General features: G+C 34.8%; 1 protein-coding gene across 7 annotated transcripts; it reads right to left on the bottom strand.

The window, feature by feature from the left end:
* Window positions 1-443: 443 nt before the first annotated feature.
* On the bottom strand, window positions 444-13,898 carry tpma (alpha-tropomyosin). Of its 7 annotated transcripts, XM_066647020.1 has the most exons (10): window positions 13,742-13,897; window positions 12,490-12,615; window positions 9,282-9,415; window positions 8,822-8,939; window positions 8,617-8,687; window positions 7,159-7,234; window positions 6,930-6,992; window positions 5,915-5,984; window positions 5,380-5,458; window positions 4,757-4,896 (listed from the first exon to the last, which is right to left on the bottom strand). In XM_066647020.1, exons 1-10 carry the CDS (start codon window positions 13,853-13,855, stop codon window positions 4,893-4,895), a joined length of 855 nt encoding a protein of 284 aa, XP_066503117.1. In that variant the 5' UTR covers window positions 13,856-13,897; the 3' UTR covers window positions 4,757-4,892. The 7 variants fall into 7 exon arrangements, with proteins under 7 accessions (XP_066503119.1, XP_066503121.1, XP_066503115.1 ...); XM_066647022.1 differs by lacking the exons at window positions 4,757-4,896; window positions 5,380-5,458 and adding an exon at window positions 444-937; XM_066647018.1 differs by lacking the exon at window positions 5,380-5,458 and having other exon boundaries at window positions 4,660-4,896; window positions 13,742-13,898.
* Window positions 13,899-17,529: the final 3,631 nt, after the last annotated feature.

The raw sequence follows: 17,529 nt of genomic DNA on the forward strand, positions 1-17,529 counted from the left end.
CAACATAAGCGGTAAAGTGTTTCTTATAGTTTAAGTCTATTTAGAAGATGAGGTTTTAGTCTCCTCTAAGCATGAAGTTTGCCATGTCTCATAAAGACAAAGGCAGTACTGTTTGGAGTGAAGTAGTGTTGTTTATTCTTACAACAGCAGTCCATCACAAAAGAATGCAGTAACTAACAAACAAGCTACTTAAATTTTTGCAAGTGATATTTAGATGTCACCCTTTCCCAAGCAAGATATAACTTTACAGTTAATTTTATAATATTTTAAATTTGACCATTTAAATACTATATTTGTTACTGACATTTTGCTTTACTATTGAAATGGAATCACCTAACATTTGTAAACACAAACATTTAAATAAATACATTTACATTCAATTTATAATCTGTATTGTTAAGTTAATTTCTGCACAATTTTTTTGTAATTATGGCAAAAACATGGAAATATGTATAAAATATGACAAAATATTAACCTTAAATTTAATTTAAATAATATATACTTGTGTATTTATGTGTATATAATATGGTCTCATAGTTAGCATCTTCAGTATTTATCTGCTTGTTACAATGAGTGATAAATTATGCATTTAACAATACACTATGCTTTTGCTATCGCCAGCGATAACTGCAGCTTTTATAATTCACGTTTCACCAAAACAAATAAACAAATCCAGCAAAAATTTATCTTGAACAGTGACATCAAAATAACATCTTTGTTTGCCATGAATGTCATCAGACTCACAGACACAGTCATTCCCTGATCTTGCACAGTATAAGTCAGCATAATCATGCGATGCAAAAAACAAACAAACAAAAAATCCAGGATTAAAAACACAGTAAAGCTCCAGTTTAAACTAAATTTCAGTCTTCATTCAGTGCTAAACTAAGCTCATGTGAAAGTACTCTGTTTTTCTGAAGCTGCTGATAAAAGCCATCTGTCCAGTTAGGAAGGCAAAATGAGAGAAACATAAGAAAAGAGAAAGTAGAGAGAGTAGAGTGGAAGTGAAAAAATAGAGAAAGATGTTAGCAAATATTGACATGGAAAACAGACGTTTGGTGTACAGAAAAGGGCTATCACCACCAATCACAGGTGTAACTCTAACTAAATATAGACTTCTATGCTTGCCACAGACATCCAGTTGTCAGATTCTTTTTAAAATGTTGTACATAAAAATTAGCTAAGCTTTTATTTAGCAAGAAATTAGAACAAATGACACAAATAGCTTTAGCAACAGTGTGGGATACCATTTCTCTTTTATTTTTTTAAACTTTGAAGACTAGCACACAGCTTTTTGCCTGACTTTAAAAATATTACCAAGCTAATCTGACTTTAATGCAAGATAACATATCATCCACAGGATTTAAATCTGTACTCTGACAAATACATAAACCTGATAGAATAGGTGATCATTCCATGTACATCTTAATAGTCTGATTCATACTCTGAATCAAAAATAGAATGGCAAATCTTGATATAAATCCATGTATACTATGTATACTACAATAATGCAGCCATGCAATATCTGATGTGCAATATATTCATATTTTATACAGCACAACTTACATTCATTTATATGCCTGATGTGCAATATTTTAATGCTTCATATGTATATTACATTCTATGCATATATCTATTTATTTATACACACTGCCATTCCTTGCAGCTATCATTTAATTTCATAGATATAGTGCCTTATTCTGTGTAGTTGTATTGTCTATAGTTGATTGTGAGTATGTCTATTTAAATTAAGTATCGTCTTATTTTGCCTAGCACATTGGAGTTTACAGAACCGGAATCTCGTTTAGCTGTGCACTGCTGTGTGTTGTCTAAATGACAATAAAGTTCACTTTGACTTTGAAAACAGCATTTTTGTGGATTAGTTCTGTTTTTGCGCACAAGAAAGTAGAAATGGAAAAACATTTTTTTAACTCTACAAAAAGGAACATACTGTTAATTATTTTGAATTGCAAATATGTTTGGTTCAGAAGTGTGTGGTTCTAAAGAAGTCCACTGGCAAGCAGGAGTGGTCATTTGTCTTTCCACAAAGCACATCAGTTAAAATAAGAGTCCTCTACCTTATCCTGTCTGAATTGGTCCTCATTTGTACAGTCTGCATTCTTCACAAATGCGTGACACTGAACTAATTTTATAATACATTTTTATTATCTTCAAGATATTGAGTCTGTTGTATTATATTTTCAATGTCAAAATCATGAGATGATTCAAAAGTAAGGAGCAGTCTAGGGGATTGTGCCTAACAGGTCTCCAGCAAGAGTGAAAGTGTTGGCCAGTCTAATGCAGCCTTACAAATGTATGTTATTACAAATTGCTACAAAAGAGCATCACTCCTCAAGGCTCTTCTTTCAACTTGCCACTGTCACTTTTCTCCTTGAATGATAAGCATGTAAAAAGCATGCTCAGTTGAGCATTTGTTCCTAATTTCAAGCTAACAGGATTTGTATTTGCCTCTGACAATTTAAAGACTGCCTCTTAAGATTACATATTCAGGTTTTGCATGGTCCCGTACTTAAGAGTAAAGCTGCCCTAATCATCTAATTGGAGTTTGCCCTCACCAGAGGTTTCTAACTTTCAAGTTTCAGGAGTTACTTCGAATTATGTGTTTGTGTCTGTGGTACCCCTGTGACAGAAAACTACTATACCTAATGATAAATAAATATGAGACCATTCCTTGATTTTGTGTTTTAGGTTGAATGTGGCCCTAGTGGAGAAATAATTGATAAAACTTTAGATAAATTAAGCAGAATGATTCAGCAGAAAATATGATTTGCCCATTTTCTGTAATCACAAAATGTTTATGATGTCACAATATAAACATTTCTTAATGTAAAATGAACTGATTTTTGAGTTTTACAAGTGGTGTTTTTTTTTGGATTGTTTAATCTACAGGTGACCAAATGCAACTGCATCCCAATTCAGAAAAAGCTCAGTGGACGACTGTAAAATTGATGTATATTATAAAAATTTTGATATATCTGTGACATGCTTTGGTCAAGATACCACAAGGATCAAACAACACAGGACCATGTGGTTGTGAATTTGAGTGCCTCTGAATTTGAATGCCTTTGAATTTCTTTGCCATTTTCTCTTTCTTCTCTGATTTCTTTTCCATGCTCAGTGCTTTTCTGTGCTTGCTTTGCTGTTAAACTTTGTGTCTTTTTACTCTCACATTAATGTGGGTCCAGTGCTGTGACTGGAGACCAGATGAGAGGGTAGTACCATTCTAAAAACTTCCAGTAGGAAATGGAGTAAAACTCAAATGGCAGCCAACAAAAACTGACTGGAATGTCTTATTTCATAGTTTGTGTGTTGGAGCTCTAATTACACAAAATCTGCAAATGCACTAAAATTATTATTACTTTTTTTGTCTTCTTTCATAACACGTTCCCATTTACTGGAGGGTTTTTTGAACAGACAAATCAGCACACAACCAGTGTTTACACCCATAAACGTTTTTCAATCAAATTAATGAACTGCAAAATCCCTTTTCTAATTTCTTCAGTGTTTGATTCAGTACATTAATTAACCTATTAAGATATACCCAGACTGTAAACATTGCTGTATGAGCACTGTTTTGTTCAAAACTAACATCTGGGAACAATGTATTGAAAGTGGAAATTAAACCTTTTCATTCTAAATACATAAGCAATAATATTGGGTGGGTCCTGCCTTTGCAGCCTTAAAAGCTCTCATTTTGGATTTTGACTGTGGGAACTTCTGCTCATTCATTCTGATAAGCATTTGTGAGGTCAGACACTGATGTAGGATGAGAGGGCCTGGCTTTCAATTTCCATTCTAGTAACTTTAAGTGGTCTGCCATTTTCTGGCTGAGTTGCTATGGTTCCCAACTGATTCCACTTTCCAATACTACCACTCATATATGAATATGAATATCTAGGAGGGAAGATATTTGGTATGCTGAAGCATTAAGATTTCCCTTCAGTGGAAGCATGGGTTCACCCATGAAAACCCATCCCATGAAACTCACATCCTTTATGATGACGTTTATGCCAGAGGAAGTTTGGAAATATTACTGGGTCTGTGTTGGTGACATTTTATGCACTGTGTGCTAGTAACTATTTGCATAGTTTACTACTATTAATATTTTAAGTAACTGCTGTTAAGTTTCCTCTCTTTCAATTATGCTAAAAATATAACTTTTGTGCAAACAGCACTCCATTAAGGAGAATTTTCAGCCTGGTACTTTTGGCACCTTTTGTATGCACTGCAGCCACCATAATTATCAGTCATCTTGCTACTACGTACCATGCCTGTGAAGGCTAAAATAGGGAGGCAATTTTTTGTGCAGGAGTTCATGGTGGCTTTGTAAAGCCATTACATAACTCCAAATAGTGAACTTAGCATTTTTTTATATATCTTAAAGATACTGAGTACTCTGATTTATTTGAATAACCATATCAGTCCTGCTTAAGACGTTATTCTATTTTCCCCTTTGCATTTGCAACTTCTATTAAGCTAGCAATATAAACCCATAATGTTCATTATGATAGGTGGACACAAACCTTCAGAGCAGAAAATGGGACATGAATTGATGAGAAAAGCTTTTCTTGAGTTTATTCAAGCTTCTCCACAATAAATTAAGGACATAAGAAAGAACTAAGACAAACTAAAAGAGATTGAGCAAGTGGGGAGCTTATACAGATGGAATAAGTTTTATTATTTTACAGAAAGCAAAATAACTCAAAGTTCTGTACAACAGATGGGAAATCAGAGCTGGTGCTCCATCCCCACTGAGGATGGTGTGATAGTGGAAAGCAGCGACAGAAAGTAGGAAATACACAGAAACGCTGAAGAGCAAAGAGAGGTGCCACTCAGCCGGTGTCAGGGGCCACAGAAGAGGTGTAAACAATTTATCTATGTGGATGAGAGAGGGAGAAAAAGAATGTGATGGAAGACAAAAAATAAAATAAAAAACAGGTAAGCAGGGTAAAAAATTCAAGCAGCATGCAATGATAATGTTTGATTTTGTGTAAGTAATCTTTGACAGCTAATCCTTGTGATTAGTAATATAATGTCATTTGGTAGCTAATATTTATTGTTATTGTTTATAGTTATTGTTATATTACAAAGAACATTGTAAAATAACATGTCAATTCTTCCTACAAAACTATGTCATGCCACACAGCAAATTCTCCAGCGTTAAATCAACACTATTAGTGTGAACTTAACATTGAGAGTGTTAAATTATTACACTAACAGTGTTAATGTAACACTAGTAGTGTTAATTTAACACTGGTGAATTTACTGTGCAGGTAAATTGAGACAGAGTGTCTGTTAGTGGGAGATTCCAATGTAAGTACACCTACAAACACACACACACACAATGGTAATAATTACATGGAGGTCATGTCATTGAGGGCGTGGTCCAGCTCCTCACTGATGGCTTTGTACTTGAGTTTCTGTGAGTACAACTCATCTACAGTAGCCAGCCAGTCAGGTTACAGAGCAGAGTGTGAAGGGGTGATGGAAATCATGAGATGTGGGAGAGAGAGTGGGAGAAATGAGTGGACACGCAAAGAAAATAAAGCCAGAACGTGGTTTTAAATATGAGACAAAGAAAAAATATAGGAACAGCCTTCAGAAATTTTAAGTAGATTTTTGGCATATAAACCATGGGTGTGTCCATGCCATTACCAGGCAATACTAAATTCTGCATAGACGGGGCTGTCACTGCAATGTACCTGTATACTAAACCAGTTTATATGTGCCCCTCTACAATGTCCAGTGAGCTAATGAAACACTATCAGGGACAGGGCATGATTATGAAACATATATTTGATATGCTAGTGACTGTGGGGTTTTCTAAAACAAAAGAGAACTTGGCCTGTGTCAAAAAGCATTACAAGTGAGAAATACGTAGAAAAGAACATACCCTCAAGGTCATCAATAGTCTTCTCAAGCTTGGCAACTGATCTCTCAGCAAACTCAGCACGGGTCTCAGCCTGAGGCACAAAGAAACATAAAGTTATGTTATAAAATTATAAATATGTACCAGTGATTGTGTTTACATGTACACAGTAAACCATTCAACAAATTTACAAGAACTTTGGTAATAGGATAATGAGAACATTTGTTTAAATCAGATTTCTAAATGAACATTTATGGTTTCTTAGCCAACTGACAATAAATGTATGACAGAATGTGAAAAAAAAACTTTTTCTTATTAAAATAGAGTACATTTACCTGAAAATGTTTAAGGGTTTAAATGACTCTTAAATAATTTAAAGGATTTTTCACAGATTTTTGTTTGTGCTGAAATACTCATTTTCCTGAGAGGCTCCATTTATATATGGTTCTGCATATGTATTTTGTAAAAATACTAAAGAAATCAGAGTATGTTTAAACATCATTCATTCATTCAGCTGAAGAAAAAAAAACAGCTGAACTAAAATCCAGCTCCTTTTATCAGATTCTCGAGGTCTGATAGAAGATTTAATCTGATGTAAGAAATCTGGGTATGCATGATTATTTCAGTCCTGATAATGATGGAATTACTGGTCTAGATGTAAATGCACTCTGTGTTCAGAGGTAGATGATCAGAACAGGACTATATTTGCTTCTGAGATGTAATCAGCAAAAGGACAAATAAAATGTATTTTAATAGAGCAGTTTTTTTTCCTGAAGAAAAAATTAAGCTACCTAAAATCTTCCTGCCATAGAAGATTAAAAACTATCTTGCCATAAATGTATGAGGTGTAAAAAGACACCAAATACAATGAATGTAACAAAAACTTTATATAACAAAAACATTCAATGTGAACATTTGCTAAAGAGTATATTAACAATGTTATTGTCTTAGGTGGTGGTTAAATACAAAAATTTTTACCAATTACCATTATAAATGTCTAACGTCATGATCACATTAAAGAAACTATAAGTAAACACACCTCCTTCAGCTTGTCTGTCAGGACCTTGATCTCCTCTTCATATTTGTCCTCCTTCTGAGAGTACTGTGTATACCAACAAGCAGCAAGATTAAGAAAGCTGTCTCCTGAGGCTCACAGCACACAAATGCACATTCTTGTACATACATATACAAACACACGCACACACAAGGCACAAACACTCAAGTCTAACAAATAGACAGAATATACCAAAAAACACGTTTAGATTTACCTTCTCAGCCTGGGCCTCCAGTGACTTCAGGAGATTGGTCACTGTCTTCAGCTCCTCCTCCAGCTCAGAGCACTTACTAGGGAAGGAAGTGGAAAAAAAGAATACATTTGAGATTCAAACAAAATTCAGAACTGTCATGTCAAATTTAGTGGGTATTCTTCCTGCTTAACTTTTTTTTATTTATTAACCTAAAAGGAAGGTCTGACTCAATGGGCTGGATACCTAAGTAGTGTTAGTGGGGGCATAGATTACAGTACTGATCTGTACAGTCCTGAAAGTTTGTGAATGGAAGGTGAGATATCGCTGAATATGGAGATATTGAAACATCAAACCCAGTCATCCTCTGTTGCATCACCCATGGTCTGAAGATTAATACTTTAATGGCAAGTTAAAAGTGAACATAACAGGGCTTGAGGTAAGATAATAAATACTGGCATGGATTTTCAGAAGTGTTGACAGCTCTGTGACATGAAGGGGTTGAGGACGGATTTGGCTTTTTTATTGCTTTAGAAGTAAGGTTGGTGGTGTGCTAGATAACAGCCAAAAATAACCACAGGTTATTAATGTTCTGGAATTTAATGTTAAACTTGTAATGTAATTCAACACACCCTTGCAACTGGTTTCAGCTCTATAGCTTGCTAATTCACTAATATTAACCTATTACTATGTACTGCTGTTTTGGCAGACCCCTGGGTGTCAGCTCCTTTCAGGGCACTATGGCTGTTATTAGCCCATAGGTTCACATCAGATGGTAATATTCACCATAGATAGGGGTTGCCAACCAATTCCCCAAACCTGGCACACTGAACTGGAACTTCAAACAAAATTGAAGTCAAAAGTCAAAATACTTTTTAGATCAAAATTTCATAACTCCATTTTTAGATGCAAAGTACCTGGCTTGTAACTTCCTCACATAATCACATAGATATAGGCATTGCAACACAAAGGGCACTATTTCTCAAATATTCACATACAGGAAATGCTCCACAAGGGAAAGCTTCTCTTCAATGACACTGTCTTTTTTTTTTTTTTTTTTTTTTTTGTTAATACATATTTTTGTAACACCAGTTTTCCCTAAAGTTTTAACATTATAAAAAATGATGTATAGTGACAATGCAAATCAATGTTTTCTGTAATTAATTGTTGTTAAAATAACTTACGATATAGATTAAAAACTATTTTACTTCATCTAAAATGTCTGCTGGTGTTGGTTTTTATTATATGGTTATTATTAACCTGTAATTTAACTAGAAAGAAAATATCTAAACTTAAAATCTACTTTTTAGGAGCACCGAAAGCAATAGCACACAATACACACAAACAGTTTATTTAAAGCACTGACAATTATGTACACCTACTTTTAATCTTAAGAGAAATTAAAATATAGTAAAGGAACAGTATTCAATAGTTTTAAGAAACGATCAAATGATGAGAAATGATGTTTCCAAAGATTCTTACCCCTCATTAAGCTCAGCACGCTCCTCTGTGCGCTCCAACTCACCCTCAACGATCACCAGCTTACGTGCTACCTGTACACACACAAACATGAATAAGTTTGTACAAATAATAACTTGGTACAAACTAAGAGATTTACATTGTAATATGCAGGTTAAGAGTATGTGTTTGTGTCTGTATGTGTGTGTGTGCGTGTGTGTTAGCTCACCTCCTCATACTTGCGGTCAGCCTCCTCAGCGATGTGCTTGGCCTCCTTCAGCTGAATCTCCTGGATCTCCATCTTCTCCTCATCCTTGAGGGCCCTGTTCTCAATGACCTTCATGCCTCTGAGACACAGAATAAACAGGGTCATCATCTTTGAAAAATTATCATATGGGGTAGGTGGTGGAGTTTTTGTTTGGCCAAGATGTTCTTTTACTACTGAAATAAAAGCTTCTTCTGTTCCCTGATTGAAAAATAATTTGTGTAGATAGAACTGAATGGTGGTACATTCTACTGTTATTTCTTTTTTCCATTCCTTTTCTGCTGTATCTGCTTCTATCATGCATTGATCTTGATGAAAATGATTACTTCCTTCTGGAGCTAAACTTTACTTAGCTTTTTATAACTCCCAGTGTTTTTAATTTCACTATGTCAATGTACAGCATAAATCATTATAGGATACAAACCTCTCGCTCTCGTCAGCGGCCTTCTCAGCCTCCTCCAGCTTCTGCAGGGCAGTTGCCAGACGCTCCTGAGCACGGTCCAACTCCTCCTCAACCAGCTGGATACGTCTATTCAAGGAGGCCACATCACCCTCAGCCTGAACACAACAGGATGCAAGATTTTTACTCTCTCTAATACACACATACGTAGACAATTATTTAAACACTTATGCCTACATTAAAGTAGCAATCTGACATTTTCTTCTTCACATTATATACCAGTAATTATACTGAACCTTGATGGTCTGGATGTACCAGAGATTCTATAATACACTTGTTTTTAACATGGCCAGCCCTGGGACTACAAAGCATTTTGCACTTTATAGAATTATTTTGAAAATAATAAATATTCACTTACAAAAATATTGTTTGCATCTAGTCCTTTAAAGTGCTTGATAGCTGTTTTAATTGTAGCACTACTAGCATACATTAAAAAAAATATTATAAATTAACATATTGCAGTAAGCCATAAGCTTAGTTATAAATTACTAGAATTTGTCTAGATCATCTGCGTCGTGTTAAACACTTACACATTTTATATATTTGTTATTTATAACAAGATTATTAACAACTCTAAAGGTCGCTACTATGCATTTTGAAGTTGATTTGTATCGTATTCTGTACTGCATTTTTTGTATTCTACTAACAACCTGTTCTCTACGGTCTTAACGACATTATCTCGGGATTAACTGATTCTCTGTTCGCGCGTTCGGCGGTGAGCTCCTCTTGTAGCCCTGCGCATCGGTTCTCAGCGTCATCCGTCAGGTCCTGCAAAGATTTAATTTTCTTTTTCACAGCTTCAAGATACGTGGCTCCTGCCATCCTGGGTAACGGTCTTATTCGGTGGATAATCAGCGTATATTCGGCGAAGGCTTGAGCAGTGCTTCACCGGAGGATGCTGTTTCTGATGTTGTGATTACTGATGTCTGATTCACAAACCGACTCTTTTCAGAAAATCACGCGAACCGATATTCAGGCCTTGTAAATTGCTCGGTGTTGTAAATTTCGAGTCATAAACACAAAGCTGTCCAATAATAGCGCTTTTCACATGTCATTAAATTATTGTTTTAACGTCAGAATACTGAATTACATGTATAAAATTAACAAATAACACATCTGTGATTTAGCCATAGGTTGTGCTTCTTTCTGTCACACATTAATTATACAGTATTTTTTAATTACGTTTTGCACAGTATAGAGTTGGGAGCCATTTGAGATTCAGCCACTCTTTCACATTTTAACCTCATAAATGAATTTTTTCATTTTAAATTATGATGCAGAGGTAGAATAATCATGAACGGATCGTTTGGGAGCTTGAAAGAGTCAACTCCGATTTGTGAATTGAGTCAACTGATCTGATTCACTGTAAAGAGCCGGTGTTGTGCCGAATTCAGCACCCCCGCCGCGAGATGCATCCCCGGCATATTTAGTCCTAAAGGAGGTTAATCAGCGTTTTATGACAAAACGGGCAAAATATCATGTTCATTTCCGTCAAAATAAAAATAAATCGCCTTTTCCCCAGTAGAAACACTCTAGATGTTGAGATGTAAAAAAGAAAATGTCACTTGTAAATAATAAGATGATATAATCTACATGCACCGCTGCTTTTTCTGAAGTCAGCTTCGACTTATTCTAAAACAAACGTGTACGTCCATTTTCTGACCACAATGAAACTCCTACATATCCTGTCGCAGATTTTATGGAATATTTAAACACTGGAAATAAATAGGAATATAGGACAAAAGCAGCGAATTGTAAATAAAATTACCACTTCATTACTGTACTTGCTAAAACGTTATATCCATGAAAATGTACACATGCTGCCACTGCCTGAACATAACTGCAATATTAATAGTTGAATTAGAAAGAAATGTACCCAATTTTAATTCTGGCTACATTAATGTTTTTGCCATGAAACTTATACAGGTATTTTATATTGAACCTATATGTGTACTGACAAAAACAAAAATTCTTGTGTGTACAGAAAGAGTTATGATGAGGTGCTTTTTAAGGCAGTCCATCTGCCTGAAAAGGCACCCCTGCTTAATTCTTAAGTATACTATAGTTATACTTAATAGTAATACTTAATTCTTAAGTATACTATAGTGCATAACTGTTTAAACAGTATAATTTAACGGTGTGCGCTCTTTTTGTTTTTGAAATGTAGGCCTATGTGTTTGGGAAAATATAGTGGGCAATACTGCTGCATTTCACACAGCAGACCATGGTGTTTAGTTCCTAGTTTGGGCAAGAATGCAATATTTATCAATAAGAGTACTAGAGCTTTTAATACTACTTTAAAAACATCTGTAATATAATTAAAATGGCAAGTTTCTCTGGATAAGTGTATCTGTCAAATGGTATAAAGATTAATTATAGATATGACAAGTTAATAAATATATTTCAGGGTGTATGTCCCACTAGCTGAACAATGTGCTGAAGTGGGCTAGTCTAAGTCTAAAGCTGGTTACTCTATCCAGAGGAAGAGAAGTGAAATTCTACACGTATACACATTTGAAGTCTTATAGGGGCCACTGTCTACCCCTCAAAGACCAGACACCTTATAAAGCACTGTGCTAAATTTAACACCCAGAGAAGTGCGCATATAGCAGGATAGTTCCTGTTGCATCTTGCCATTCCTATACCAATGTAGGCCTATCAGCTGTCACTTGACTGGTCTCAAGAGATTACATCAGTCAAATTAAAAAAGAAAAAAAATTATGCAGGTTTTGTACTGGGATTGTATCACGTGTGTGTGTGTGTGTGTGTGTTTATGGGTAAAATAAAGCACTGTAACCAATATTTTCTTAGCTGTGCATTTTGGTAAATGCAGTAGCCATGAAATATTACCTAACATACAAGTTCAGTCATGATAATGATTGGCAATACCACATTTTTTATGATGATACCAATCACATTACGGCTAGAATCCAGTATCAGTATGTTAAAACCTTATGATTTTTCATTAGAGTGCATACACTCTAGCACATGTTAATCTATGTGCTATAACATGTTATTCAGTAGCTAAAAGATAACATATATTTTCTACTTTTTCTTGCTTTTTTGTATATAGTTTCTCAAAACATCCATCAGGATCAGTAGTATTTATACTTCAGTGCTGATCATTCAGGCACTAAGCACCACCAACGTGCACAATGCACAGACAACTTACATCAGTGGCTTTCTTCTCAGCCAGTTCCAGTTTCTCCTGAGCATCCTTCAGAGCCTCAGAGTATTTGTCCAACTCATCCTCAGTTGCCTTCAGTTTCTTCTGCAGAGCAACCAGGTCATCCTCCAGCTGCAAGGTACATAAACGGAAAATAAATCATGGAGCAAAATCACTTATATTTCTTTGCAGGGACAAAGTGTGCAGTTCATATATTGTGTTCCAACAACTAGTGACTACATAGGCACCATTTGGCAGCACATTTTGACTTATTATTGTATTTATTTCAGTAGTCTACTGTTGTTTCATCTGGGTATTTGTAAATTGGCATGCTAGCTAGCTCTAGATTAGCATGATCACTATTTCTATTTCATAGCTCTCCACACTTTGGAAATTATCACCTAAGTAACATTAGCAGGAGATGGGATGGTCACTGCTTTAATCACTGTGAAGTAGATTGATTCTGTATCTGTTTTTATATATATATATATTTTAATTTTTTTTTAATTCTGCCTACATCACCGGAGACAACAGCGAGCAAGTAAGCATACTAATTATTGAGACACACCCAATTACACTTTCTCTTGATCTAATTATTACAGATAAGTGTGACATAACTCTCCAATTCATTTACTTTTGCCAAACTCTGCAAGCTATTGATAGGTTACATGAGACATTACATGGGAACAGCAAACTCTGCAGTAACCAGCAACTATGAAATTCAGCAAGGACTGGCAAAGACATTAAGTCACACTATTAACTGCAGAAAAAGATGGAAGTAATGGCAGCTGTATTCTGCTCCTCCAGAAACATGCATTATCGCAAGTTACAAGAATATACTTCAGTTTAACATAAAATGACTCATGTGGAGACAGAGCTAATTTATCTGTCTTTATGAAAATATCCTGATATTAACAATGCAGAATAAATGAAGAAATGCAATATTTGGCATCAGTTACAAATATCAGAAGCATTTCAAACTGAGTTCTGTTCTATATCATACAGTATATATACTTTATGAAAATAGCTTGTTTCAATCAAAAAAATTTATATGGAAAAAAATCATGATATTTTGAATGATTAAATCAAATATATAATATATAATAAATAAAATAAATTAAAATATATAATATATAATAAATAAAGTAAAAAAAATGTGTAGATAAACATTTATAAATATTTTTTTTCCAAATGTATGAATGAGCTGCTATGTGTTGCTGTGTCAGTACAGCTGGGTGAAAGCCTGGATGGTGCTGACCTGCTTGCTTCGGTCCTCTGAGGCCTTCTTATCTCCCTCAGCCTGCTCTGCTCTGTCCAAGGCATTCTCCTTGTCGAGCTTGAGCATCTGCATCTTCTTCTTAATGGCATCCATGGCTGGTTATTGTTCTGTCGGCCGCTCTGAGAGTGAACTGGTTGGAGAGAGGCAGTGAGGTCGTGTGTGTGCCGAGCTGAACGCTGAGCTGGAGTGCGAGCCCAATCTCTCTGGGAGCTGTCAAATATCTGCTTTCACACAGTGATACCAAGACCCTGCATGACACCCAATACCTTTTTGGGCACGGCTCCTGCAGGTTCCTGATTTTTTTTAAGGAGTCAGTTGGCTATTCGCTGCACTGAGATATTTGACTCTTCACTGCCTATATATGGGAAGTGAGGGCCAAGACGCACCCCCTCACCCCAAGACTTCCAGCTCCTATTTCTACCCCCATACACCCCACCACTCCTTCCAAGCTGTAGAACCTCAGAAGGAGAATGAAGTTAAAGCATGGAGAAGTTGCTTATTGATGGTGCAGATTATTTTCTCTAAAGGAATTTTAGGAGAATTCATTTTAAAAAGTGATATATGAGATATTTCAGATAAACAACATCAAATTGAAGGTCTTAATGTTGTATGAAGCATAGTTGAGTTATTTCATTTCAGTTGCATATAAACAAAATGTCCTGATCTCAGCAAATCTGAGCACAGTGTGAGACCTAGCAGAAAAGGTGTCCATCTTCCTATCTGATTTTATTGTTGTCTATGAGAAACCACAGAGATATTAATGAGATTGCTTTCTTTTCTTCTATTTCTTTCCTGTGGGATGATTTATATGGGAACAAATGACCACAGTTCATCATTCATGTAAATTTTGACTGTTTTTATTACACTGACAAACAAAAAAGCTTTTCAAGTTTAGAAAATGAAAAAGGCCACTTAAATATGAGTTCATATGAATATATTAATCCAGTCTTATACACAAAATTACTTCTGAATAATCTCCTGTGTAGTAGGCTTAAGCAAATAAACAGTACATTTATGAGACTAGTTAATGTTACTTAATTTATTTAATTTAAAAATCAACAAAATGTAATGTGACATACACAAACATGCACACATTTGAGATGCTATAATTACCTCTTGGTAAATGTATGCAAGTAAATGTACAAAAGAACATTTTTACTATCAAAAATTGATAGTAATAAATACATTTTATTAACATATAATATTATATTTTATCATTAGACATGAACGAGAACAATATACACATTGTTCTTGTGCTGCTAGATTCTGGTTGTTCTAAGAAGTAACAATAGACATCTTAAGTAGGTTTTTAAAAATGATTATTTATTTATTATTATTATTATTATTATTATTATTATTTTGGCTGGCTGGATTTCATTTTTAACTTGAGTCATTAATCTTAGCCAAGACGCAATAATTTTAGTTCAGCAAACTGAATTGACACTATTCTGCCAACATTGTATGAGTCTTCATTGGTTTATTGGACCAGAGTTTTTCCCCCAGGGGTCTTGATATTTCATGATAATTAGTTATGAGCCAGTATGTGGTTATAACATGCTTGTTAACATGATTGTCCTCCTCCAGAGGGGTGTTATGGGCTTATATTAAAAGTGCATGAAGCTGTGATAGAGTGGAGCCAGGACAGAAAGGGATGTACATATAAGCCCCTTGGGTATTGTTTACAATCTGAAACACATTAGACCTTTACACTGTGTCACCACACTGTTGACAGCAGGCTTTCATTAAAAGGGCTTAACTTCAGCAGGCAGCAGAATTCCAATCCCCCTTCCATGGCACATGCACAGACAAAGTCCTCTCCCAAATCTTACCCTAAGGTTTAAAGTGCAGATAGGGTTGTAAGTTTACAATGTGTCCTGTCTGTACTCTTTCTGTTTGTGATTGCTGGTGATCCGGCCTTATAATTTAACATGAATTTTCCTTTACAGCAAACATCCAGAAGTGAGGTTAAAGCTAAACAAAGAATCCAGCAGTGATGGTTCTAATTCTGATTAGACTATTGAATTTTTACTTTCTATATATATTTATTTATACAAATTTACAAAATGTCATGTAAAGGTAAGTGACTTATATATATATATATTATTTATTTCAGTTGAATCAATTGATAAATGCAATTAATAAATGAAGGTCTATGTTATACAGTATCACATCCATGTGAATTACTTGTTACACCACCATTATTCCAGCCAGTCTGCACTCTACTTCCTACAAAACCTGTTACTTACAGACACATTCATTTACACAGATCTGGCCAGCTGGACACCCTTATGATTAATAATATAGTGCTCTATTACCACTAAAAACTATTGGAACAGGAACATGGAGAAGTTCCTCATTTATGTTGTAAACTGTCAACCAAAACAACAGCGAAAAAAACAGTGAAAAGCCCAGAGACAAGGTGGCTTTTAAGCATTTAGTCTTTCCCTACACTCACAGTGTGTTTGATCAGATCCTTATGTTACTCCTCAGAGTTATTTTTGGTTGTCCCTCCTTAGGGAAACACCTGCCACTCTCTCTCTCTCTCTCCCCAGTAAAACCATTGACACTTATAAAACTGAAGAGCCCAAATGTTTCATTTGTTTTATAATGCAGTGGAATAGTGCAGTTGTTGTTGTGTACAGAAGAATTTAGCATTGCAAAACATTGCCGTGATTAACTTAAAATTATTAGAAATTACTGGTTGTAGCAATAACTTTGTACCTGAAAAAAATTTTACCTGAAAAAAAAATCTATAATGCTGTAAAGGACATGATAAAGATTGTCAATATATATGTTAAGTATATCATCACTGTCTAATAAAATATTCTAATAACGCAGAATAAAATCTTTTTAAAACATCCAGTGACAGTAATTTTTTTCCCTTATCCTGCAGAGTTGCTGTTTTGGAGATATGTTTTATTTTATTGGACAGTGAAAATATGAAACTAACGGTAAAATTTCTGGCTCTCATAGTTTAACATTTTTATGCCCAACATAATGCCGGCCAATGCACCAATAAGGGTTTTGTTGACATAAAACATGAACGAAGTCAGAAGCTGTCACTAGGTATCCATATGTTTTGAATGTTGCTAAATTCAAACTTGCTCAGACTTGTGGATGCTGAGATATAGACACATATATCGACCCATATAGGGATTAATGGTTTTTCAACAAAGTGGACATGCTACCTTAAAGTCTTGTCTCTAAATGTGCTCTGAAATTTCAGCCAGTTTGAATAATATATAGAATATATAAAAGTATAAAAGGGTTATAGATGTTTAAGCAAAATACGTGAATAATTATTGCTCTTTGGGTCACTGAGGACGGTTTGACATCAGATAAAAACATAGGGACTAGTGATAAAAAGTAGATATAGCATATGGTCTCTGTCTAAACAAGAAAATGTATCTCCATTTTTGTGAATATTTATTTTACTAATCATTTGAATACATTAGCTGTCCTTCACATTGTGTGAAAATGTCATGATGAATGGACAAATAGCCAATAAAAATGCTTCAAAATGACTTGGAATAAGGTCTTTTACATTGACTTTCATCTAAGAAAGTAAAAATATAGGGAGGAGGAAAAAACTATTTTGGAGATACATATTTTGAGGAGTTTTTTGATTTTGTCACAGTGACAATATTATAATAATGCGTATCAAGTTATTAAGATATCTACTTTTGCAGCTTATGGATTCCATTAACTTTTGGTTTCTATGAGCCCATGGACAACAAATGATTTATTTAATTTATAACAAAATCATT

This window comes from Hoplias malabaricus, chromosome 16, assembly GCF_029633855.1.
Source record: "Hoplias malabaricus isolate fHopMal1 chromosome 16, fHopMal1.hap1, whole genome shotgun sequence".
Lineage (NCBI taxonomy): Eukaryota > Metazoa > Chordata > Actinopteri > Characiformes > Erythrinidae > Hoplias > Hoplias malabaricus.

What these genes read in the sequence shown, in the direction of transcription:
- tpma (XM_066647018.1), bottom strand. Translation starts at nt 13,855, where the DNA reads ATGGATGCCATTAAGAAGAAGATGCAGATGCTCAAGCTCGACAAGGAG. An exon ending in CAGAGGACCGAAGCAAGCAG is followed by an intron (nt 12,616 to 13,741) that starts GTCAGCACCATC and finishes TGTACCTTGCAG; the next exon opens with CTGGAGGATGACCTGGTTGC. An exon ending in TGGAGGCCCAGGCTGAGAAG is followed by an intron (nt 6,993 to 7,158) that starts GTAAATCTAAAC and finishes TGGTATACACAG; the next exon opens with TACTCTCAGAAGGAGGACAA.